This window comes from Esox lucius, chromosome 11, assembly GCF_011004845.1.
Source record: "Esox lucius isolate fEsoLuc1 chromosome 11, fEsoLuc1.pri, whole genome shotgun sequence".
Taxonomy (NCBI): Eukaryota; Metazoa; Chordata; class Actinopteri; order Esociformes; family Esocidae; genus Esox; species Esox lucius.
The window spans coordinates 44196740-44219746 of NC_047579.1; the positions used below are offsets into that span (position 1 = coordinate 44196740).

At 40.7% G+C, this 23007-nt stretch overlaps 2 protein-coding genes across 3 annotated transcripts in view; both read right to left on the minus strand.

The window, feature by feature from the left end:
* Nucleotides 1-22769, minus strand: part of elfn1a (extracellular leucine-rich repeat and fibronectin type III domain containing 1a) — a 185466-nt gene extending 162697 nt beyond the window's left edge. For both annotated transcript variants that reach the window (XM_029123120.2, XM_010874588.4), the window contains exon 1: nucleotides 22733-22769. The gene's annotated coding sequence lies outside the window, so the exon portion shown is untranslated. The remainder of the gene's footprint in view (nucleotides 1-22732) is intronic.
* LOC117595232 (apidaecins type 73-like) lies at nucleotides 16471-17196 on the minus strand. Its single transcript, XM_034295153.1, has one exon. It carries the CDS (start codon nucleotides 17194-17196, stop codon nucleotides 16471-16473), a length of 726 nt encoding a protein of 241 aa, XP_034151044.1.
* Nucleotides 22770-23007: the final 238 nt, after the last annotated feature.

Genomic DNA, 23007 nt, shown 5'->3' on the forward strand with positions numbered 1-23007 from the left:
GTTCAGTCATCTTGACAGGTTCAACCACAGATGGCACAGGGCCACCAGTTGTTGCCTTGGTTTTTCCCAGCCTCAAGCCTAAAGAGCAAGGTTGTTAAAAATGAAATCAGTTTGATGCCAACATGTGTTCCGGATAAATTTCCTATGCAGACAAGAGAATTGTCCCTAACCTCTTACGGCCTGGCATTATGGCAAGGCATGTCCTTGCATTAAATACTGTCAACTCAAACAAACTTACTCAAGCTCTACTCTATGTGAGAGTTTAATGTGGTTTAGTGCTGTAAACTATGTGGCTGAGAAATCTGACTTTGCGGCTATGGAATCTAGTGTGAACCGGTTCAAACAAGCTCCATGGACAGACAAACTGTTTTCCTGTCCAGGGCAGTTGCCTGCCATCTCCATCATAACTTTCTGTGTACACATAAGCCAGTTTTATATCCAGGCCAAAACAATGCCCGCAACTCAGAATCGAGGTTTGAGCATGAGGAATATACACAACATATTGTCTAATTTGAAGAAGTCTGTATCTCAACACAAGAACTCATAGCATCTAGTTTCCCTATTCACATGAACAAGCTCAAGAACAAGAAATGCTTCCAATCTATATGAGTTTGTGCAAGTGTAACACAGGTTAAGTTCAACTGAGAAAAGAAGAGCCTGTACCAAACAGTTACCAAATTCGCTTGAACAGAAATAGGACAACAAGCACTTGCAATCACTTGCACATTCAGAATATGACTGACCAAGACCTGGAGCCCAGGTTTTCTGCAAGTGAGCTTTAACATTTTATTACTACCTTTGTGGGGGTTTAGGCTGGGTATATGTTTTAGCACTTTGTGACGTCTTCTGATGTAAAAAGGGCTTTATGAAATAAGTTTGATTGATTGAGCTAGCTTTGTCTCAGGTCTTCAATTCACTCACCTGACCTCGTCCCTGTTATAAGCTATTTCTCTTGTATTCTTCTGTATTTCTATGTATATTTGTTGCAGGTTTGAATTATTGTTTGTGTGATGCCATTGCTAGCTGTTGTAAACCTGAAAACATGGGGACAATTTCTAAATGTTATGTTATATGCAAATATTTGAATGTCCAATTTTGTTTGTGAATCATTAAAGAGTTTAGGAATTTTAATAATCATGCATCATGTGTGATCATAGTGAATCCTTACAGAGTTTAGGAATGTTAATAATGATGCATCATGTGTGATCATAGTGAATCATTACAGAGTTTAGGAATGTAAATAATGATGCATAATGTGTGATCATAGTGAATCATTACAGAGTTTAGGAATGTTAATAATGATGCATCATATGTGATCATAGTGAATCATTACAGAGTTTAGGAATGTTAATAATGATGCATCATGTGTGATCATAGTGAATCCTTACAGAGTTTAGGAATGTTAATAATCATGCATCATGTGTGATCATAGTGAATCATTACAGAGTTTAGGAATGTAAATAATGATGCATAATGTGTGATCATAGTGAATCATTACAGAGTTTAGGAATGTTAGTAATGATGCATCATGTGTGACCATAGTGAATCCTTACAGAGTTTAGGAATGTTAATAATGATGCATAATGTGTGATCATAGTGAATCATTACAGAGTTTAGGAATGTTAGTAATGATGCATCATGTGTGATCATAGTGAATCCTTACAGAGTTTAGGAATGCTAATAATCATGCATCATGTGTGATCATAGTGAATCATTACAGAGTTTAGGAATGTTAGTAATGATGCATCATGTGTGATCATAGTGAATCCTTACAGAGTTTAGGAATGTAAATAATGATGCATAATGTGTGATCATAGTGAATCATTACAGAGTTTAGGAATGTTAGTAATGATGCATCATGTGTGATCATAGTGAATCCTTACAGAGTTTAGGAATGTTAATAATCATGCATCATGTGTGATCATAGTGAATCCTTACAGAGTTTAGGAATGTTAATAATCATGCATCATGTGTGATCATAGTGAATCCTTACAGAGTTTAGGAATGTTAATAATCATGCATCATGTGTGATCATAGTGAATCATCAGAGAACATTCAGCGTGTGACTGAGCTGAAGATCCACTGACAACTTTCTATAATAGAGTTCTTTTGAACCTTTAACACCTGAATTATTTCATCTACAGTACCATAACCACCCCCACATTATCTTCTTCTGAGAACATTATGACTCAGTACCATTTTACCTGTGATTTGCAGTAGTCATTAATACCAAATTATTTAAGACACACGAATATGCAATGGGCAAAATAAAAAAGTATTTAAGCAATAATAATAATAATTATAATAATGTACTCAGAGGTGGAATTCATGTTTTTTGTTCAAACAAAAAATGTGTTATTGTTAAAAAGCTACAAGGGATGCCAAATTGAAACATCAACTGAGTTTTGAAATGAGAAATCGGTCGAAGGAACAGACAACAGGCAGTCTGTTCAGTAAACCTATTGAGTACTGGGGGCAGACTTTCTGATGATAGGTCTACATTTTGACATACAGACTCTCTAGTTTTGGATTCCAAAGGGAGAGACCAAGTTGATTCTGAAATAAAAGTCCAGGATCCACTTCAGTGCACATGTTCGAACATTTCCTCCTGATTTGTGGTGACAACAAATGGTATGCTAATGTATTGGTCTCTTGACACTTCTGTAGGGAAACTAATCCATTACAAACAGACAGATTTTATTAGCGGGTGGATAGCAAAAGGTGATATGCATGGCCTACAAACTATACTAAACATCACTGATGCACTCCCTGATAGCAGCGTGTGCCATCTTATTGTATATCGGATGAGATGGGAAAAGAAATAGATTATTCATGACTGTGCCTACATCATTAAGATTATCTAATTAAATGGTAAAACCGTAGAGCCTAATTTCCAGCATTTCTCTGGTGGTAACTTTGCACCTGTTAATGTTTTACACTGAAGTGTGTGTGAGTATATACATGCATATAGTACCAGAAAAAAGTTTGGACCCACTTTCTGAATGGGTATATATAAAATATATTTATAGGCACTTTCTTAGTCTCCTGGGTGGTGCAGTTGCCCCCTCACAGTGCTGATGCGTCCACCACGTTTGAGCCTTGACAGTGCTACTTGCCGTGTGGCCAGAACATTCCAGGGGGTAATGCGTGTTGACCAGCAACGGCCGGGATTGGGGGAGGTTCCATCAACAAGGACTCCCTTGACTCAACACGTTCTTCCACCAGGCTTCACTGGTCAGTGTGAAAAAAACAGAATGTCATGGTCAACAACACTCCAAACCCGTTGAATGGTCCTGAGATTAGACAAGGTTGTAAGTAAAATGGTAAATCACAAAATAAAATCAAAAGATCAATAAATAGTTATGGACTTCTAAAAATTATATGTCAAATCTATGCACTGTTGTAAAGACTAAATTCAGCTGAAGTATGACATAGGGTAAACGTAACATTATGTCCATACATATAAACTCTACATATTAAATCAATACTTGGCATGTAAACAGGCATACCACTTTACATTTGGTCCGAATATGTTGGGTGAAAAATATATATAAAAAAGGGAAATACAAATTGTATTTTGGGCAATAATGATGTCTCTCTGCAATGTCCAGCAGTTGTTTATGTCTTCAAGAAGCTAACCCAAAAATGTGCAAAAGGCAAGTCTTTACCACTCTACCATATACTGCCAGTAAAACAAAACCAGAACAGGAACCAGGCAAGCCTAGTTCAGCAGGCCCGCAATTAAAAGCAAAGAATGTTGTTGTACTCACTGGACTTGAACCCAGGTCTCCCATGTGTCTTTAACCACAATATCATGGCACTATATTTCAGCCCCGTGTTGGTATAGCATCTCAACATTAGATCGTTTTTGTCACTAACATCATGTCAGTTTGAATATTTCGCATTGAGAGACTGAATATGAACAGCCAAATATCTTTCATGGCACAAAAACATTAGTTTTTCTTTCATTCATGAATGACATTGATACAACAATAACTGACAATAACTGACTTTTTCATCAAGTGAATAGGCGAGAGAATTCTGGAAACCCCTACTCTTTTTCTGCCCAAAGGTTTTGATCTAGCCTATATTACCCCAAAAATCATGCACGGATGCGTACTTTGAAAATCCCCCAGAAATAGTGGCAATCAACAGTTTTAATTTAGGCTTACTATAATGTAGCTACTTAAGGTTGTAGCCTGCAAAGTTTTTTTCTGTCCTGAACAAATCCTAATGCATAATTTGTTTTAACTGCGATGAGTCTCGAACGCAGGACCGCATCTCTAACCACTACGCTATTTAAGAGTCAGTCAGTCAGTCAATGACATTCGCTCTTCTTGGCTCCGCTTACACGGTCCAGCAAAAAACTAATGGAGAAGCACGAATGTGTATCAAGAAGGCAAACTACTGGCAATAGTGGCCAAAGACAATAATAAAGTATCCTGCATTAACCCATGTCTCTCTTCACTGTAAGGAAACCTCCCATTGATAGTGATGGTAAACATTCTAGTTCACACTGGCAGAGGTCAGCGATGATAAATCAAGTCTAGGCCATGCAGAGGAAAAGCCTTGGAGTCATGACCTGCTACTTTATTAAACTGGGCCACTGACATATTGCTTTATAATTCATTCAATATCACAAGCTGTGGTGCAATTTTAAAAGCACCACAGTCTCAATATTTATCCACTACATGAGCAATACAAAAGCACAAAATAACTGAGTGCAGCAGAAAGAAGAATAAAGTATTTGAAATATGAAATCTAATATGAACGCTATAAAATGTTATGTTGCAATGGCAGATTTTCTTTTTTATACTAAATGAACCAGGTAATCACTATCCATTTGGGTAATTGCAATTAAAATTACAAGTTGGCATTTTCAATTGCAATGTGAGTGAATTAATTAATATTATAGAATATGCAGTCTCATAAAATGCAGAGTATAACAGCCTCCTAATATGCAATCAGCATTTCAAAACAGTAACCCCTCATTCACACATACGCAGCATGCGGTTGTTGAAGAGGAAGTGCCCCATTGGTAGCCATTCACAACAGGCTTCCTGCCCTATAAAGTCACAATCAAGGTCTATCGAGATAATATAAGAAATAATATACCGTGGTAAAGGATTGCTCAGACTCTCGGACCTACAGTTGTTAATATGTTAATATGTAAGATGTATTTATAGTAGTGCTAGCTTTTGCTATCAACCAAAACTAAATAGCTACTTGCTAGATTTTTCAAACAAATAGCATGCACCCATTCTCATTAATGAACCGTTTCTGTGGGGGCTGTCACAGTTCTCTTGAATTGCTAGTAGGCTATAGCAGAGAAATCCGCTCAAATCCCCTGTGTTTTCTTTTAGTGAGTTTCTTTTTAATGAATGGAGATGACTTTACTACTCTGTTTTGTTTATGTTGGGACTGCCTTTTTATCCTTGAGTGCAATAGGCTACTTTTCCCAGCTTAAAGTAAGTAACTTATTGGTCAAAACAGCAAAGGTGGGACAATTTCAACTGCCTTGCGTTTCACTATTGGAATGACAAGCGATTTCACTACTTATGTGTGACTGAAGGGAAGGTTTGGCAGTTAAAACATTAACACCATGGAAAGCAATATTAAGCAAAAATTAGGAGGTATTTGGAAAGTCTGAGCAAAAGACATTGTGGCAAACACATCCATAATTCAAATACAGTACATTAATGTTTTATTATTTGATTGAGTATTTGACAATACCTTTTCTGGGTCCTTCATTTGCCTACAGAGACTTAGTATTTCCTTAGTAATTGCGGAAGTTCATCTCTTCTACAACCTTGTTTCCAAAAACGTTGGGACGCTGCGTAAAATGAAAATAAAAATAGAATGAGAGGATGTGCAAATCATTTATCCCTACATTTAATTGAAAATAGTACGAAGACAGCATATCAAATGTTGAAACTGAGAAATGTTTTAGTTTTTAGAAAAATACATGCACATTTTAAATTTGATGCCAGCAACACATTTGAAAAAAGGTGGGACAGGGGGCATGTTTACCACTGTGTTGCATCATCTCTTCTTTAAACAATACTCTGTAAGCGTTTGGGGACAGAGGAGACCAGTTGCTGTAGTTTTAAAGGTGAAACATTTTTCTAATCTAGCTTGATATAGGATTTCAGCTGCTCAACAGTTCAGGCTCTCCTTTGTCGTATTGCTTGATTCATAATGCGCCAAATGTTTTCAATGGGTGACAGGTCTGGACTGCAGGCAGGCCAGTTCAGCACCCGGACTCTTTTACTATGGATCTATGCGGTTGTGATACGTGCAGAATGTGGTTTGCATTGTCTTGCTGAAATAAGCAAGACCTTCCCTGAAAAAGACTTTGTCTGGATGTCAGCATGTGTTGCTCCAAAAGCTGTATTGTTCAGCATTAATGGTGCCTTGACAGATGAGACAGAAATCACCCATGCCAAGTGCACAAATACACACCCATACCATCATGGATGCTGGTATTTAAACTGTGCGCTGATAACAAGCAGGATGGTTACTCTCCTCTTTAGTCCGAAGGACGCAATGTCCATGATTCCTAAAAATAACGTACTTTTTTTTTTTCATCAGACCACTGGAAGGTTTTCAACATGTCTCAGTCAATCTTAAATTAGCTCTGGCCCAGAGAAGACGGCAGTGGTTCTGGATCTTGTTTATATATGGTTTCTTCTTGGTAGAAGTTTCTTCTTGGTAAACTCTACATGGTAGAGTTTTAACTTGCATTTGTGGATGCAGCGACGTACTGTGTTCACAGACAGTGGTTTTTGGAAGTGTTCCTGAGCCCATGCAGTGATTTCCACTACAGAATTGTGTCTGTTTTAATGCAGCGCCACCTGAGGGCCCAAAGATCACGGCCATCCAAAATTTTTATTACTTTTCCAGTATTTATTACTTTTCCAGTTACTTTTGTTGCCTCTGTCCCAACTTCATTGTAACGTGTTGCAGGCATACAGCATACTTTTTTGGAAATGGGGTTGTACAATAACTTAAGATTTAAATAGTCTAAAACATTTACCCAGATGCTTACATCAATGCCCAAAAAAGAGAAACACAAGGAATATGCAGTGATACAAATAACAACAAATGAAAATATATATATATAATTTGTGTCAAATATTTTCATTCATACAGTAGTTCAAACATTCTCATTGCAGAAAGGGGCTATTAGATACAGAGGTAATAAAACTTGGATTGTAATGTCTCCTCGTAACATTGAATAGAAAAAGGGCTTCTGCAGGTTTTCTGGGGGAAATGACATTCCTTTGTAGAAATAGCAGTAAAGTAGCTCACAGGAAGAAACAGTACTCTCTACCATTAAAGATGTGCCAAGTGAGAATACATATACATCCTGTGTCCAGTCTCTATTTGAATAATATAATTATGTGAACGCCTTTCAGAAGGAAGTAAATCAGAGCACAAGAAGGATACTACCAAGGGGCAGATAAGACCAGGTGAAGTCAAACATAATGTTCCTGCTCAGTGAACACATTAAACTGACAGATTTATGCTCCCGCTGCCAGACAAGCCCTGGACACTAAGTACACTTGAGGAAACACAACCTTCGACTACGCTTCTCGCTTAGCTAGGAATCTTTCAAAACAGACTCGGATGTAAAGCAAACACCACAGAGGACCACCACAGCATAACCCACAACAGCCCCATCAAACATTTACACACAAGCATTTGAGCGGGCCAGCAGACACTGACAGACACACACACAGATGTCCTGATGCCTTTGTGACCAATGACAGGCACTGCACTCCCATTTAAACTGCATCCGCTGTTGTTAATTTAATGTAGTGCTACAGCGGAATTAACATTCAGAGTGGTGGTAAGCTTGCTGTGCTGAGGAACACAAATGTCCCACTACCCCAATGCAAAATGTTGCGCTTATTCAACGAGCTCACGTATGGAAATCCTGCATGGATACGTATGAAATTTGGTATTTTAGGTAACTGTAAAAAGTCCAGCATTGTCAGTTGATCATAGTCTATTCGGCTGTCAAGCTGTTTTGAAGTTTCCGTATGCATGACATGTTCTGAAACCGATGAAGTGGATCGACATTCCAGTGGGAGTGGCATTGCTCTGTGGATGAGCATTGTCTTCCGTTAGCATTCAGTTCCAGTGGGAGTGGCATTTCTCTGTGGATGAGCATGGTCTTCCGTTAGCATTCAGTTCCAGTGGGAGTGGCATTGCTCTGTGGATGAGCATGGTCTTCCGTTAGCATTCTGTTCCAGTGGGATTGGCATTGCTCTGTGGATGAGCATTGTCTTCCGTTAGCATTCAGTTCCAGTGGGAGTGGCATTTCTCTGTGGATGAGCATGGTCTTCCGTTAGCATTCAGTTCCAGTGGGAGTGGCATTGCTCTGTGGATGAGCATTGTCTTCTGTTAGCATTCAGTTCCAGTGGGAGTGGCATTTCTCTGTGGATGAGCATGGTCTTCCGTTAGCATTCAGTTCCAGTGGGAGTGGCATTGCTCTGTGGATGAGCATGGTCTTCCGTTAGCATTCAGTTCCAGTGGGAGTGGCATTGCTCTGTGGATGAGCATTGTCTTCCGTTAGCATTCAGTTCCAGTGGGAGTGGCATTGCTCTGTGGATGAGCATTGTCTTCCGTTAGCATTCAGTTCCAGTGGGAGTAGCATTTCTCTGTGGATGAGCATGGTCTTCCGTTAGCATTCAGTTCCAATGGGAGTGGCATTGCTCTGTGGATGAGCATTGTCTTCCGTTAGCATTCAGTTCCAGTGGGAGTGGCATTTCTCTGTGGATGAGCATGGTCTTCCGTTAGCATTCAGTTCCAGTGGGAGTGGCATTGCTCTGTGGATGAGCATGGTCTTCCATTAGCATTCAGTTCCAGTGGGAGTGGCATTGCTCTGTGGATGAGCATGGTCTTCCATTAGCATTCAGTTCCAGTGGGAGTGGCATTGCTCTGTGGATGAGCATGGTCTTCCATTAGCATTCAGTTGCAGTGGGAGTTCTGCATCATGCAGATGGAGATGTGCTCCATGATCTGCATTTGCACTGGTACCATGGAAGGTCACCATGGTTGACAGTGTGTGCCATTCTCCGTTTGTAACCCACAGGCTCTGGCTGTGGATCACTAACAAGGAGAGTAAAAGAGAAAAGAGACATTCTTCTTTAGGATTACATGTCTTGGTAAAACACATGGCACTTTTCATTTCAGTCTGGATCCAAGAATTGTTAACCACACACATGAGAGCTATATGATATTAATCACATAAGAAAATGCATGGTGCTCATTCAATGTATTAGGTAGAAAGTCCACCACTTACCCATTAGGTTGCGTTGTCGTTTTCTTGAGCATTCATTTACAAACACACATGGAAAACCACGGGACCTCAAAACCCGTAAGACCGATTTAAATTAAGATTTAGAGGTTGTAAATCACAATATATAGCACATCATCACTGACTGAATAGGCCTTATAGTTTAGTTGATCAAGAGTCAATTCGAAAGCAAATCTATCATGCTTGTGTTTGCAAAGTTTCCCTGGTTAATTAATAATTTGAACAACTGTCCTATTTTGAAGCTGGAACAATCCTGTTATTTAACAATGTAAATGAACCAAAGGAAGATTCATGTAAACTAGGCAAAGAGCTCGCGTTCAGTCAAAGGCATGCCTTCACAAAGAGCCTATATGACCGACTTGGTAACATGAAAGGCAGATAATGTGATGGAGAGGCAATTTACTGCTGCTCTCCATCTCCCTGCATGACCTTTTCCAAGATGTGTATAATATATTTGTGTGCCTCCCACTGCAGTAAATAACACTGAGGCAGAATCACAGACCCGTCACCACACCTGTACTCAGTCTTCACAAAATGCTGCCTAATCATCAAACAGAGGCGACGGGATTGATGTATGAATTTAAGGAGGTCCGCCTACAATGGCGTTGTGGTGTCACTGTAAAGTATTGAGCCCATTATTTCCTCAAAAAGGAAATACCTGAATGGTCTGAGAACATTCACACAGTAATGATGAGTAAATGTCAAGACACTGATAGGCCTGAATAGTATCAGAATACAGACAGACTTTGGCGTGGAAGTAAATGTGATTGGGAAAAGTAAATTCTGAAGGAATGAAAGATAGGAATGGAACAAGATGATCATTTGGAATATGAATTGAGGGAAGATTTTATTTTTTGTCTCGGTATAAACCATACATTTTAGATTTTTGTCAATTTTTCTTATATATTTTATGGGAAAGATAATGCAGCATACAATAAACATCTGAGCCATCCAGCTGAGCTGTTATGGTGAAGCGATTTGACTGACTGACTGTAAAATAGTGTAGTGGTTAGAGAAGCTGGCTTATGAACTATAGGTCCAGAGTTTGTATCACCTCATCACCTCGCGGGCGAAGCGAAGTGTACATTATGAATTAGTCTGTATTGACGAAAACTTTGCTGGCTGAAACTGTAAACAGTTATATTGCAACTGTTTCTAGCATAGAATAGTTCATCTTCAGTCTCGCTAGAAATTGCACAATTCTTATGATTATTCCTAGGAAGTTAGTAGATACTAGTATGCCCATTACTGGCTAACAAGCTGTTAAAACAGCCAGTGGCAAAAGCAATACAGTTCATAGACGATATTTGTGGTGGAGATAAACTTAATAAGAAACGTTAATCATTTTAACACAAGCCTCAATGGAGTCTAGCGACTACTGAAACGTGTAATGCCGTGGCATCGTGGTTAAAGACAGTGCCTCTCACGTGGAAGACCTAAGTTTGAATCTATTGAAAGCAACATATATTCATTATTTCGGGTAGATTCCACAATTCTCTCGTCTTTTCACTTGATTAAAAAGTTAGTTATTGTCGCCTTTATTGATAGTTATTGTATAAATGTAATTCACGAATGAAAAGACTTAAGTATGTTGTTTTGCCATGAAAGAAAAAAATATGTTCTTATGCCATGAAATGAAATAGCTTTGGCAGACTCGCTAGCAATTGCTCAATTCTTATGACTATTCTTAAGCTTATTACTGGCTAATAGGTTGTTAAAACGGCCAGTGGCAAACACAATATGTAGCTGCTATTTGTGGGGGAGGTAAACTCAGTCAGTTTTACTGTATCAATGTCATTCACGAATGGCCAATTAACTATTAAAACGGCCAGTGGCAAAAGTGGCATCCTGTGGAGGGTGCTTCGGGAATATGGGGTCCTGGGTCCTTTGCTAAGGGCTGTCAGGTCCCTGTACGACCGAAGCAGGAGCTTGGTCCGCATTGCCGGCAGTAAGTCAGACTTGTTCCCTGTGCATGTTGGACTCCGGCAGGGCTGCCCTTTGTCACCGGTTCTGTTCGTAATTTTTATGGACAGAATTTCTAGGCGCAGCCAGGGGCCGGAGGGTGTCAGGTTTGGGGACCACACGATTTCGTCTCTGCTCTTTGCGGATGATGTTGTCGTGTTGGCCCCTTCAAGCCAGGACCTTCAGCATGCACTTGGACGGTTTGCAGCCGAGTGTGAAGCGGTGGGGATGAAAATCAGTACCTCCCAATCCGAGGCCATGGTCCTCAGTCGGAAAAGGGTGGCTTGCCCACTTCAGGTTGGTGGAGAGTGCCTGCCTCAAGTGGAGGAGTTTAAGTATCTAGGGGTCCTGTTCACGAGTGAGGGAAGGATGGAACGGGAGATTGACAGACGGATCGGTGCAGCTTCTGCAGTAATGCGGTCGATGTATCGGTCTGTCGTGGTGAAGAAAGAGCTGAGCCGCAAGGCGAAGCTCTCGATTTACCGGTCAATCTACGTTCCTACTCTCACCTATGGTCATGAGCTTTGGGTCATGACCGAAAGGACAAGATCCCGGATACAGGCGGCCGAAATGAGCTTTCTCCGCAGGGTGGCTGGGCGATCCCTTAGAGATAGGGTGAGAAGCTCGGTCACCCGGGAGGAGCTCAGAGTAGAGCCGCTGCTCCTCCACATCGAGAGGGGTCAGCTGAGGTGGCTTGGGCATCTGTTTCGGATGCCTCCGGAACGCCTTCCTGGGAAGGTGTTCCGGTCCCGTCCCACCGGGAAGAGACCCCGGGGAAGACCTAGGACACGCTGGAGGGACTATGTCTCCCGGCTGGCCTGGGAACGCCTCGGTGTCCCCCCGGAAGAGCTGGAGGAAGTGTCTGGGGAGAGGGAAGTCTGGGCATCCCTGCTTAGACTGCTGCCCCCGCGACCCGGCCCCGGATGAAGCGGAAGATGATGCGATGCGATGCAGTGGCAAAAGAGGATTTGTTCACAATAGAGACAAGAGGTTATACTGACAGCAGGCAAATGTACAGCTCCATGGTGCAGTGGTTAATGACACAGCCTTTCACATGGGCAATCTGGGTTTGAAACTCGAGGTAGGAACATTTCCTATTGCAGCCTGCTGAACTAGGCTTGCCTGGTTTATTATTTCCAGAGCTGTATGGCTGGTATTCTTGTAAGACTGATATCACAAAATGTAAAATATATGTAAAATAATGTGTTTACAGTACTGTTCATATGCCTACAATTAAAATGTAGGTTACTTAATAAAAGTTTGAGGCAGTAAATCACCCCATAAGAGTATTTGTTGAACAAATAAAAACATTCCAATACCAATATTTCTCCATGGTTCCTGAAAACCAAGCAGTGCCATTGTAGTATTCATTTAATGGGAAACTCAACAGCCATTTAGAGCAAATTTTTTAAGAGTTCAGAAATATATAACAACATTTAGTAATTTAATGTACAAAATTCACCCTTAAAAAAACAATGTTATGGGACGGTTTTTGCAATTAATTAAAATTTGAGGATGAAAAAAACTATTAAAGTCTCTATTTCTGTTTTATAAATGACTCAAGTCATACAACTACAGTTGCATTAAAACCGGCAATTTTGTTTTGGAAGAGCACACAGCAGCACAATTTGCTGACAAAGGGCAGACATTGCCAAAATCCTAAACTAGCCCTTTAGTGTGGCTGGTCTTGAGCCTGCCATCCCTGCAGCGTTTTAGTCTCTAAGAATAGCGAGGCACAAGAGATGAGGAGCTGCAGCTGTTCCCTCTGAATCTCATTTACCTGCTGCTTTATCCCCATTCTAAGACCACATTGGTAATTAATAGGTTTTCTCGTCTTCTGAAGAAATCCCCCTCAGCCACTTCCCCAGGCGCTGGGACAGACGAGACAGACAACAGATTTTCTCTGGAGGGGCTCGTGCTAAGCAGCCAACATGAGAGACTACAGAAAGATCGAAAAGCTTCACAGAGGTTGATATGGGCAGAAAATTAAAAGCAGCCATCCTCATAGAAGCCTCCACTGTTTGTTTTATTAATTGATCAATTCAGGCTTCCAGTTGTGCTGGCTGAGCCTTCCAGTCACAGGCCACCGTAATGCTCCGAAGTGCACAGAAGACTCTTTAATGGCAGGAAACCATTGGACCAGAACTAGGAGTTTGAGCTCTCTGAAAAATCCAGTTTATGTCATGTGTGGTTTGATGTGAAATACAAAGCCTCCGACCCACTCTCAGAAGTGTGAGATGCTAAAAGCTATGTCACCTTATTAACCTAATATATCACCATTATCACGGTTATCATATCTTTGTTTATAGAAGATGATCTTAATTGGAGATGGTGTATCAATGGGTATTAAATAAACTATATTATAATTTCATAAAATAGACAGAATAAAACAGACTTTGCACGCTTTGCTCCACATTCTGAAACTCATATCCAGCCTCTCCGGGGCTTTGAGAATGTCTCAGCACGTTCAATTAAAAACCAAAAGTCATTAAAAATGTAGCCACCTTGAGACTGTTCAGTAGTGAACTGCTTTGGATTAGCCGGGTGTTGCAGGCATACCCTGGGACCCAGAAAACACTTAAATTATCTACGTTTGAAAATCACATTTAGAGGTGCCACAAAACAAAACAATCATATGTGAACATTACACTCAGGAAGACAGGAGGAGAGAGATCAAAATGCCAGAGCGGTGTCAGAGAAACAAATACAGTGGACTTTAAGTGTGTGGCTCCGTGTTGATAACTGAAAGGGCAACATGACTCTAAAGAAACTACATGTTATATTGTTGTGGGGAATATAGAGACATTAAATTCCATTCTCCCTAAAGAAACATTTCCTCTGGAAATATTAACAACTCTATAATACCCTTAAAAGGGGTATAATTGCAGAAATCATGGTCTTTATTACTGCTCATTGACACATTTAATATTGCAGGAGGGATTTTTTGTTTTTACATTCAAAGTATTCAGACCCCTTCACTTTTTCCACATTTTGTGACGATGCAGCATTATTTATTTTTTCGTAATCAATCTACACAAACTACCCCACAATGACCAAGCAAAAACAGGTTCTTAGACATCACATTTCCCTAAGGATTCAGACCCCTTCACTCAGCACCTCTTGCAGCAATTATAGCCTTTTTGGGTATGACGGTACAAGCCTGGGACATCTGTATTTAAGGCGTTTCTCCTATTCTTCTCTGCAGGTCCTCTCTAGCTCTGTCAGGTTGGACACGGAATGTTGCTGCACAGCCATTTTCAGGTCTCCGCAGAAATTTTCAATCAGGTTCAAGTCCAGACTCTGGCTGGGCCAGTAAGGAAACACCCAAGACTGGCTGTGTTGCCTTGACTGTCACGTAAAAAATAAAATATAATATTTGAATAATACTCACGCAACAAAATGTGGAAACAGTGATGGGTATGAATATTTTAAGAATGCACTTTAAATTTTTTTACTTTTTGGACACATTAACACCCACTGATTCTGGAAGAATATAACTTATGAGGTTATTTCCACTACTCTAGCCAAACCAGACCCCAAAACTTATACATTTGTACTATAATAATTAGTACAGCAAACAATGAAAATGTAAAGAAATACTTTGCAGCCACAATTTTGTATAGAAATTTTGGATGGTCAGTCATTGTTTTCATAACACCATGTATAAATACAGCTTGATTGTTGTTAAAATGAAGGATAGCAGTTTCAAACTGGTACTTGCAATCAACTGCTTTGTATGCAAAACAATGACAAGGCTGTCCATTACTGTAAATAATTTAAATAGGTTATTAATAAATCAGTAATTAGAAAGAGGCTCTCCAGGTAACTGAAAGTCTGGTATTAACTGCTGCGAATATTCAGTGATATTTCAATGTATCAACTAAAGCAATTTGCATTTAATAAGGTACTGCATCACTAACCAGAAAGCCACAACAGCACAAACTAATAAAGTTAGTTGAATTAATCAGGTATAACAGATATCGCCACAAGTTTAAATAATACCAAAAAGTATTCTGCTTGGGTGCAAACAATTCTATTTCAAAGGCCTCTTGACATACAGTATTAAAGGAGCCAATCATCAAAATGTGAACAATAATTTAAACCTAGTTATTGTCATAATACATTTTTCTTACATAATTTACATTGACACCATCTCATGATAATGGCCATCTCTTGCCTTGTAAAGAGAAAAGAGGAAGCAGTTAATAAGATAATTGCTAGAAGATTGAGGTAACAATTACTTTGGGAGATCCATAAGTTTGCAAACCCAGCTCCAATGCATAATGTTACCATTAGGGAAATGTTTACAATATCGTCTGTACGTTGTAGGTGTGTCTGGGTGTGTTTGTACGTTGTAGGTGTGTCTTGAAGGGACCTATATATTTTATGATCCACTGAACTTTTTTTTTTTGCCCCAAAATGTAAGCAAGTCAAATCTAAATGCAAAATGCGTAGAGAAGAACTATCGGTACCCGTCCTAATGGAAACAGGACCTTCATGAAAAGGCGATTTTCTTTTTGTCCAAATCAATATAACTGGGCAACAGATGGACCCAAATACATTTATCTGCATGGTGATCCAGAGCAAAAGGGGACAGGATATTATTTCACTGGAATATTGTGTCTATGGCTCCATTCAAGTCAAATACCAAATACAAATAATGACCATGCTCATTCTAACCGCATTTGAATAACATACTGTAGGTGCCAAGGGGATTCTAATTGCATAACCACTCACCCTGGCTGGCTGCATTGAAATGCAAAAAACATCTCCATCCAAGCTGAAATACTGTCCATATACCTGTGCTTGTGAGAATGTAGAGTACAGCCTACCACCTATCTTTGTCAACGTAAACACAATTACTTCATGTTCAGCCAACACTTAGCCCCTAAAAATATGATGCTATTAGTAGTTAACATGTCTTATTTTCTGATTTCCTGGAATAACAATGTCCTTCTTTGGCTGTGAGCATTTATGGGCTGCAGTGAAACAACACCTTGTTTGTGTGAAACAGCACAAGAAAACAACACATCAATGTTGGCATGTCTTATTGGTCAGCATCATCAGATATCTAGTCGTATGATGACTGAGGAGCTTTGGATGCTAAGAATGTGGCTGTCCAAGGTTTCCATGGTTTGTCTCCTGTGGGACTGTTTCCCTGGTGTCTCTGGTGTGGCTGTTTCTCAGGTGTGGTTGTCTCCTGGTTGTGTCTTTGGTGTGGCTGTTTCCCTGGCATGTCTCTGGTGTGGCTGTTTCCCTGGAGTGTCTCTGGTCGGACTGTTTCCCTGGTGAGTCTCTGGTCTTGCTGTTTCCCTGGTGTGTCTTTGGTGTGGCTGTTTCTCTGATGTGTCTGTTTCCCTGGTGCGACTTTGGTGTGGCTGTTTCTCTTGTGTGGCTGTTTCTCTGGTGTGGCTGTTTCCCTGGTGTGGCTGTTTCCCTGGTGTGTCTTTGGTGTGGCTGTTTCCCTGGTGTGACTTTGGTGTGGCTGTTTCCCTGGTGTGACTTTGGTGTGGCTGTTTCCCTGGTGTGACTTTGGTGTGGCTGTTTCCCTGGTATGACTTTGGTGTGGCTGTTTCCCTGGTGTATCTCTGGTGTGGCTGTTTCCCTGGTGTATCTCTGGTGTGGCTGTTTCCCTGGTGTATCTCTGGTGTGGCTGTTTCCCTGGTGTATCTCTGGTGTGGCTGTTTCCCTGGTGTATCTCTGGTGTGGCTGTTTCCCTGGTGTGACTTTGGTGTGGCTGTTTCCCTGGTGTGGCTGTTTCCCTGGTGTGGCTGTTTATCTGAAGTGGCTGTTTCCCTGGTGTGTTTTGGTGTGGATGTTTCCCTGGTGTGTCTCTGGTGTGGCTGTTTCTCTGAAGCGGCTGTTTCCCTGGTGAGTCTTTGGTGTGGCTGTTTCCCTGGTGTCCACATGGGCAGAATGCTGGGTGAGACGGAGGTTCAGCCACCTTTCCTCTCCCCTTAATTCCCTCTCTCCTCTCCACCCCCCTCCAATCCCTCGTCTCCACCCCCCACTCTCCTACCCCCTCTCACTCACTTTCGTCCTCCCTCTCCTCTCAGTTCTCTTCTCCATCCCATTTCCCATCCGCCCCTCCCCCCCCACTCTCCATCCCTCCTATCCTCTCATCTCTGTGATCTCCTCCCTTAGTTCCAGATTGGCTCTTCTTTCTCCTCTCTCATCTCCTTCTCTTCTCCACCCCTACTTTACTCCTCTCTGATCTTCTCTCCTCTCATTCTTAGTTCCTCCTCTGTGAATCCACACCAACAGCAGAGCACCAGACCAAACCCACAGTTGATATACACATTTCTGTTTAATTACCCTGTTAACAATAGAGCTCTACAGACCAGTGATTTTTATGGCTGACACTGACATTGAAACTTTTCTTTCAGCATGAGCACAATCCAAAAACTTTTTCTCAGTTGCAAGACAAATGAGGCATTAATTGTGGTGAAGCATGGCAGGCACAGAAAACAGTACCAGTGTGTTATGTATAGAACGTATCGCTACAGCTTCTACCCCCAAGCCTTAAGATGATCACTCAGTGGCTACACAGACTATTTGTTCAGTCCATTTGTACTGACCCATTTGAACTCTTTTTTTTTTTGCACTGGACCTCACCAGCATTGTTGAGGCAGTCAGTAAACATGTCATTGTTAGTCCAAACTGGATGTTTACAAAGCATCTGACGTGTAACCGTTGATTTGAAGCAGATTCCGTTTTTGCATTCCTCCCATACAGATTATCATGCTTAACAAAGAAACATTAAAATACCAGTACTTAAAAGTACTGTACCATGGTAGAATCACAACAAGTAATTAACATGGACATTGATTTTCCCAGGTCTTTACCAAATCGGTGGCGATGGTCCTACTGTAAATTGAGGGAGCTAATCCCAGTCCCTGTTCAATAGTCCAGGTAATATAGTGCAATAAATAAGACTTGTATACTAACTGGCACTGAGAAGCTTATACACAAGTCAGAGTACATACACTGACATGAGGCAGGTAATTAAAAAGAACCCCAAGCATCAGCAAAGTTCTGAAGAGTTTTGTGCCATCCACGACTAGAGGCATCGTCTTAATGTAGTATAATTTGAAACCCCGGAATAGCACGTTCCACAGAATACAGGCCGTTCTCACTGAGTTTGGTCTAGCTGCAAGGCTCTATGGATAGATAAGGAGCCTCATTTCTATCTGTAATACAGCACAGCACTCTAGTGGTCATAAAGGGAGTGAGTGTGTGTGTGTTTGTGCGGTGTGTGTACCCTAGGGTTGCACGATATTGGAAATAACTGACATTGCGATATTTAGTTTTTCTGCGATATATATTGCGATATGAAAAAACAGAGGTTTTCAGAAAGAGCTTTGGCTATCAACCTGACAGTCTGTATCCTTCATTCTTCCCCAGCCCCATCCTCTACAATTAAAATGTATGAAACTTCTGAAAATGTTTATATTTCAGAATAGGTTGCTGAGTAATAATATGTAACAGTATACTATAGCAATAGCAACAGTAGTAAAACAGAATGTGCAATTGGGCATACAGTGGGGCAAAAAAGTATTTAGTCAGCCACCAATTGTGCAAGTTCTCCCACTTAAAAAGATGAGAGAGGCCTGTAATTTTCATCATAGGTACACTTCAACTATGAGAGACAAAATGAGGGAAAAAATGAAGAAAATGATTTTTAATGAATTTATTGGTAAATTATGGTGGAAAATAAGTATTTGGTCAATAACAAAAGTTAATCTCAATACTTTGTTATATACCGTTTGTTGGCAATGACAGAGGTCAAACGTTTTCTGTTAGTCTTCACAAGGCTAGGCCACTCCAGGACCTTGAAATGCTTCTTACTAAGCCACTCCTTCGGGCGGTGTGTTTGGGATCATTGTCATGCTGAAAGACCCAGCCACGTTTCATCTTCAATGCCCTTGCTGATGGAAGGAGGTTTTCACTCAGAATGATACAATACATGGCCCCATTCATTCTTTCCTTTACACGGATCAGTCGTCCTGGTCCCTTTGCAAAAAAACAGCCCCAAAGCATGATGTTTCCACCTCCATGCTTCACAGTAGGTATGGTGTTCTTTGGATGCAACTCAGCATTCTTTCTCCTCCAAACACATTAATACAGGTAACGAGTGGAGGATAGAGGAGTCTCTTAAAGAAGAAGTTACAGGTCTGTGAGAGCCAGAAATCTTGCTTGTTTGTAGGTGACCAAATACTTATTTTACAGAGGAATTTAACAATAAATTCATTAGAAATCCTACAATGTGATTTTCTAGATTTTTCTTTCTCATTTTGTCTCTCATAGTTGAAGTGTACCTATGATGAAAATTACAGGCCTCTCTCATCTTCTTAAGTGGGAGAACCTACACAATTGGTGGCTGACTAAATACTTTTTTGCCCCACTGTAACTTACAAACTGCAAGATGAAGTCTGTGGCCAAAACACTGCAATCTGGTCCACTTGTTTAGGTGCAGTCTTCACCATGTTCACAGCATTGTCTGTTGTTATACAGACTAGACGACTCTCATCTAGGCCCCAATCAGCTAAAGCTTCTCTCATCCCTGTTGCAATGTTTTCACTTGTATGATCCTCTGGGAAAAAAGCAGTTTGCAAACAGCGACTTTTCAGGTGGAAGTCCTCATTAATAAAGTATATGGTCAGACTTATGTAGGGCGTTAAAACACGTTAATCTCTAAAACTTGTTAGTTCAGAATCAGCTACAGGTCGGCTGACTCGATTTTCTTCTCATACACACCTGCAGCGTCACAGTGCATTTCCCTGATGAAGCAGAGCGTCCACTGACTTCAATGGGGCTGCTTAGAACAGTTTGTTTCAGTGCTCCGAAAGTAGACGTGATTGGATAAATGCTGAGCTTATGTCCTGCCCAGCGTCCCTGGGGGTGAATGAGGAGTGGGCTGGCCCGGACTCCGGGCATCCGCGTGATGATTGGAGGATCTGACGATCTGTCAAACTGCATCTCCTTTTGACTGACAGTGGTCTGTACTATAAGAAGTCACTGAAGCTATTTCACACTCAGTCCTATCGCAGATTTCTCGAAAGACAAACTGCTGCAATATTTGTTTGGTGAAATTGCTAGCCTATTTGCATCATACATTTCACACAATTATTAAAATTATAATTTTTTTTTAGATAGTTCATTCATTCATATACAGTAGTAGGCTAGACTAGTGTCGTACGCAGGTGAAACTGCACACGATGGCAGACAGTGCTAATATTGTCGACCTGATTTTAGCGAAGCCATTAATAAACAGAGTAAAATTATATTTGTAAAATCTTTTTTTTTTAAATGGTTCTGTTACAAAATTAAATGTTATTGTCTGGGATCCAAAAGACCCCAAAGACCCCAAGTGTCACTACAAATGAAGACCATCAGATGGTTATAATGTAGGCCGAAAATGAGCTTCCCCTCTTTGAAAGACCAGCAGCCGCCACTGCTCTGTTGTCCGGCTGGACCACAAGTCTGTTGTTGCTGTATAATATTCCACTTGTGACAGCTCGGTTTCAACTTGTGTCTTGCATTTCTCGTACAGCAACAACAGACTTGTGTTTGAGCTGGACAACGGAGCCCTACATAAGTCTGACCGTACACTTTATTAATGAGGACTTCCACCTGAAAAGTCACTATTTGCAAACTGCATTTTTCCAGAAGATCTTACAAGTGAGAACATCACAACAGGGAAGAAAGAAGTTTTAGCTGATTGGGGCCTATAGATGAGAGTCATCTAGTCTGTATAACAACAGACAATGTCGTGAACATGGTGAAGGCTGCTGCCCTGAACAAGTGGCTGCTGCCCTGAACAGATTGCAGTGCATTGGCCACAGACTGCATCTTGCAGTAAGTTATGCCCAATTGCACATTCTAATTTACTACGGTTTCTATTGCTAAACTATTACTGCTACATATTATTACCTAGCAACCTGTTCTGAAATATAAAAATTTTCATAAATTTCATAAATGTTAATTGTAGAGGATGGGGCTGGAGAAGAATGAAGGATACAGACTGTCAGGTTGATAGCCATATCAGGTTGATTTTTCATATCTCAATATATTATCGCAGAAAAATAAAATATCGCAATGTCAGTTTTTTCCAATATCTTGCCACCCTAGTACCTGGTCACACCAGGAAAAAATATGTAAATGTGTATTCATTCGATTTTGACTCATTTGCTCCTACAGTACGGGGACAGTGAGAAGATGGACACAGGAATACAGATCAGGAGTCTGGTTTTATTAGGGAATGTGTGGATCACAAAATCAATTGAAATGCAATATATTCCAACCAAAGACCTTGTAGAAATGGAGAATCCCCAGATCCTGCCGAAAGCCTGCGCTACAGCATTCAGTGTCACCATGAAACATCCCAAGGACTCAGTGCTGTGCGATGCATACAACACAGTAAATACAAGGTCCAGGAATCCATTAAGGATACAAAAAGGAATAGAAAAGGTTTGTAATTGTCTTAACTCCCCTCCAGAATGGTGAGTAATTTTTCTTCACCTCACATGGATAACGAGTGGCAAAGATGGTCTGGGTTCTCACTGGATACATGTTCTCTTGCAGAGAATCTATCCAAAGTGATGCCTAATGAAAGCCTGCAGCAATATGGCAGACGCTCCACACCCCATCTACGCACTGTTCATTTTCCCGCTGTTAGTCAGACGTGGACGATACCTAAGCGTAGGGCCTTGTACTTAAGCCTTGTGGATATACTGTAGGTCACCTAATGACGTTGCCGTACAGAGCATTTTACATGATAATTGCAATCAATGTGCTGGATTGAAACAAAAAGAATCACATAGCATGGAAGAGTTTGATTCTGTCTGCTGGCTGGCAAGCGACTATATTTGATGTATATTTGATTACGTTTGAAACAACCTCAAGGCATGTCTCTGAGACAGTTTCTTTCTGCAAGCCTGCTGAACACTTGACCTGTCTGACCACCTACACAGAATCACCTACACAGAAAGTGAACATAAAATACACTCCTACCCACTCACACATACAGACAGCCACACAAGTGAAAATTCACTCAGTGTAAATATTTAGGTAAATACTATGATTACATTCTTACTAGTACAAAAAATTACTATCTTGAGCCAAAAAGGCCTCTGTGGCGGTCTCCATTGGAGGGCCATTTCTAGAACTCTTTTGGATTTCATGTAAATCCCTTTTGGTTCCATATAGAAACTTTCACCCAAAGGATTCTACATGGAATCAGAATGGGAAAAAATCCCAGTTATTCTGGTCATCAGTGTTCTACCGTAAAATCCAAAGATGCTTTTTGGAACCCTTTTTTCTAAGATTGTACTAGTGCTGACAATGTGATCTGGGTCTATAATGATAATGGTTGGGTTTTTTGGCACAATTCTTTAGAGCTGTTCAGAGCATCTTCAGTTGTTTCAGAAAAGACAGCAGGTTTACCGGTCTGTAGCGCTCAATATCAGAGGGTGCTTTCTCGAAGAGGGGAGTGACTCTGGCCATCTTGAAGTCAGAGGGGATGCAGCCAGTGGTCAGGAATGTGTTGATGACTGAAGTGCAGAATAAGATGGTCTGGAGAAGAAAGGAGGTGAAGGTCAAAGGGGGCTGGTTGTCAGGTGACTAGAAATCACTATTTGCAGGGTTTCATCTGGAGTAAACGGGGAATAAGAGGTTATATGTTGACAAGTTTTGTTTGCAATGGACTCAATAGCCTGAGT

Excerpts from the sequence above, each read along its gene's own strand:
- LOC117595232 (XM_034295153.1), bottom strand. The coding sequence starts at position 17,196 with ATGTGGACACCAGGGAAACAGCCACACCAAAGACTCACCAGGGAAACA.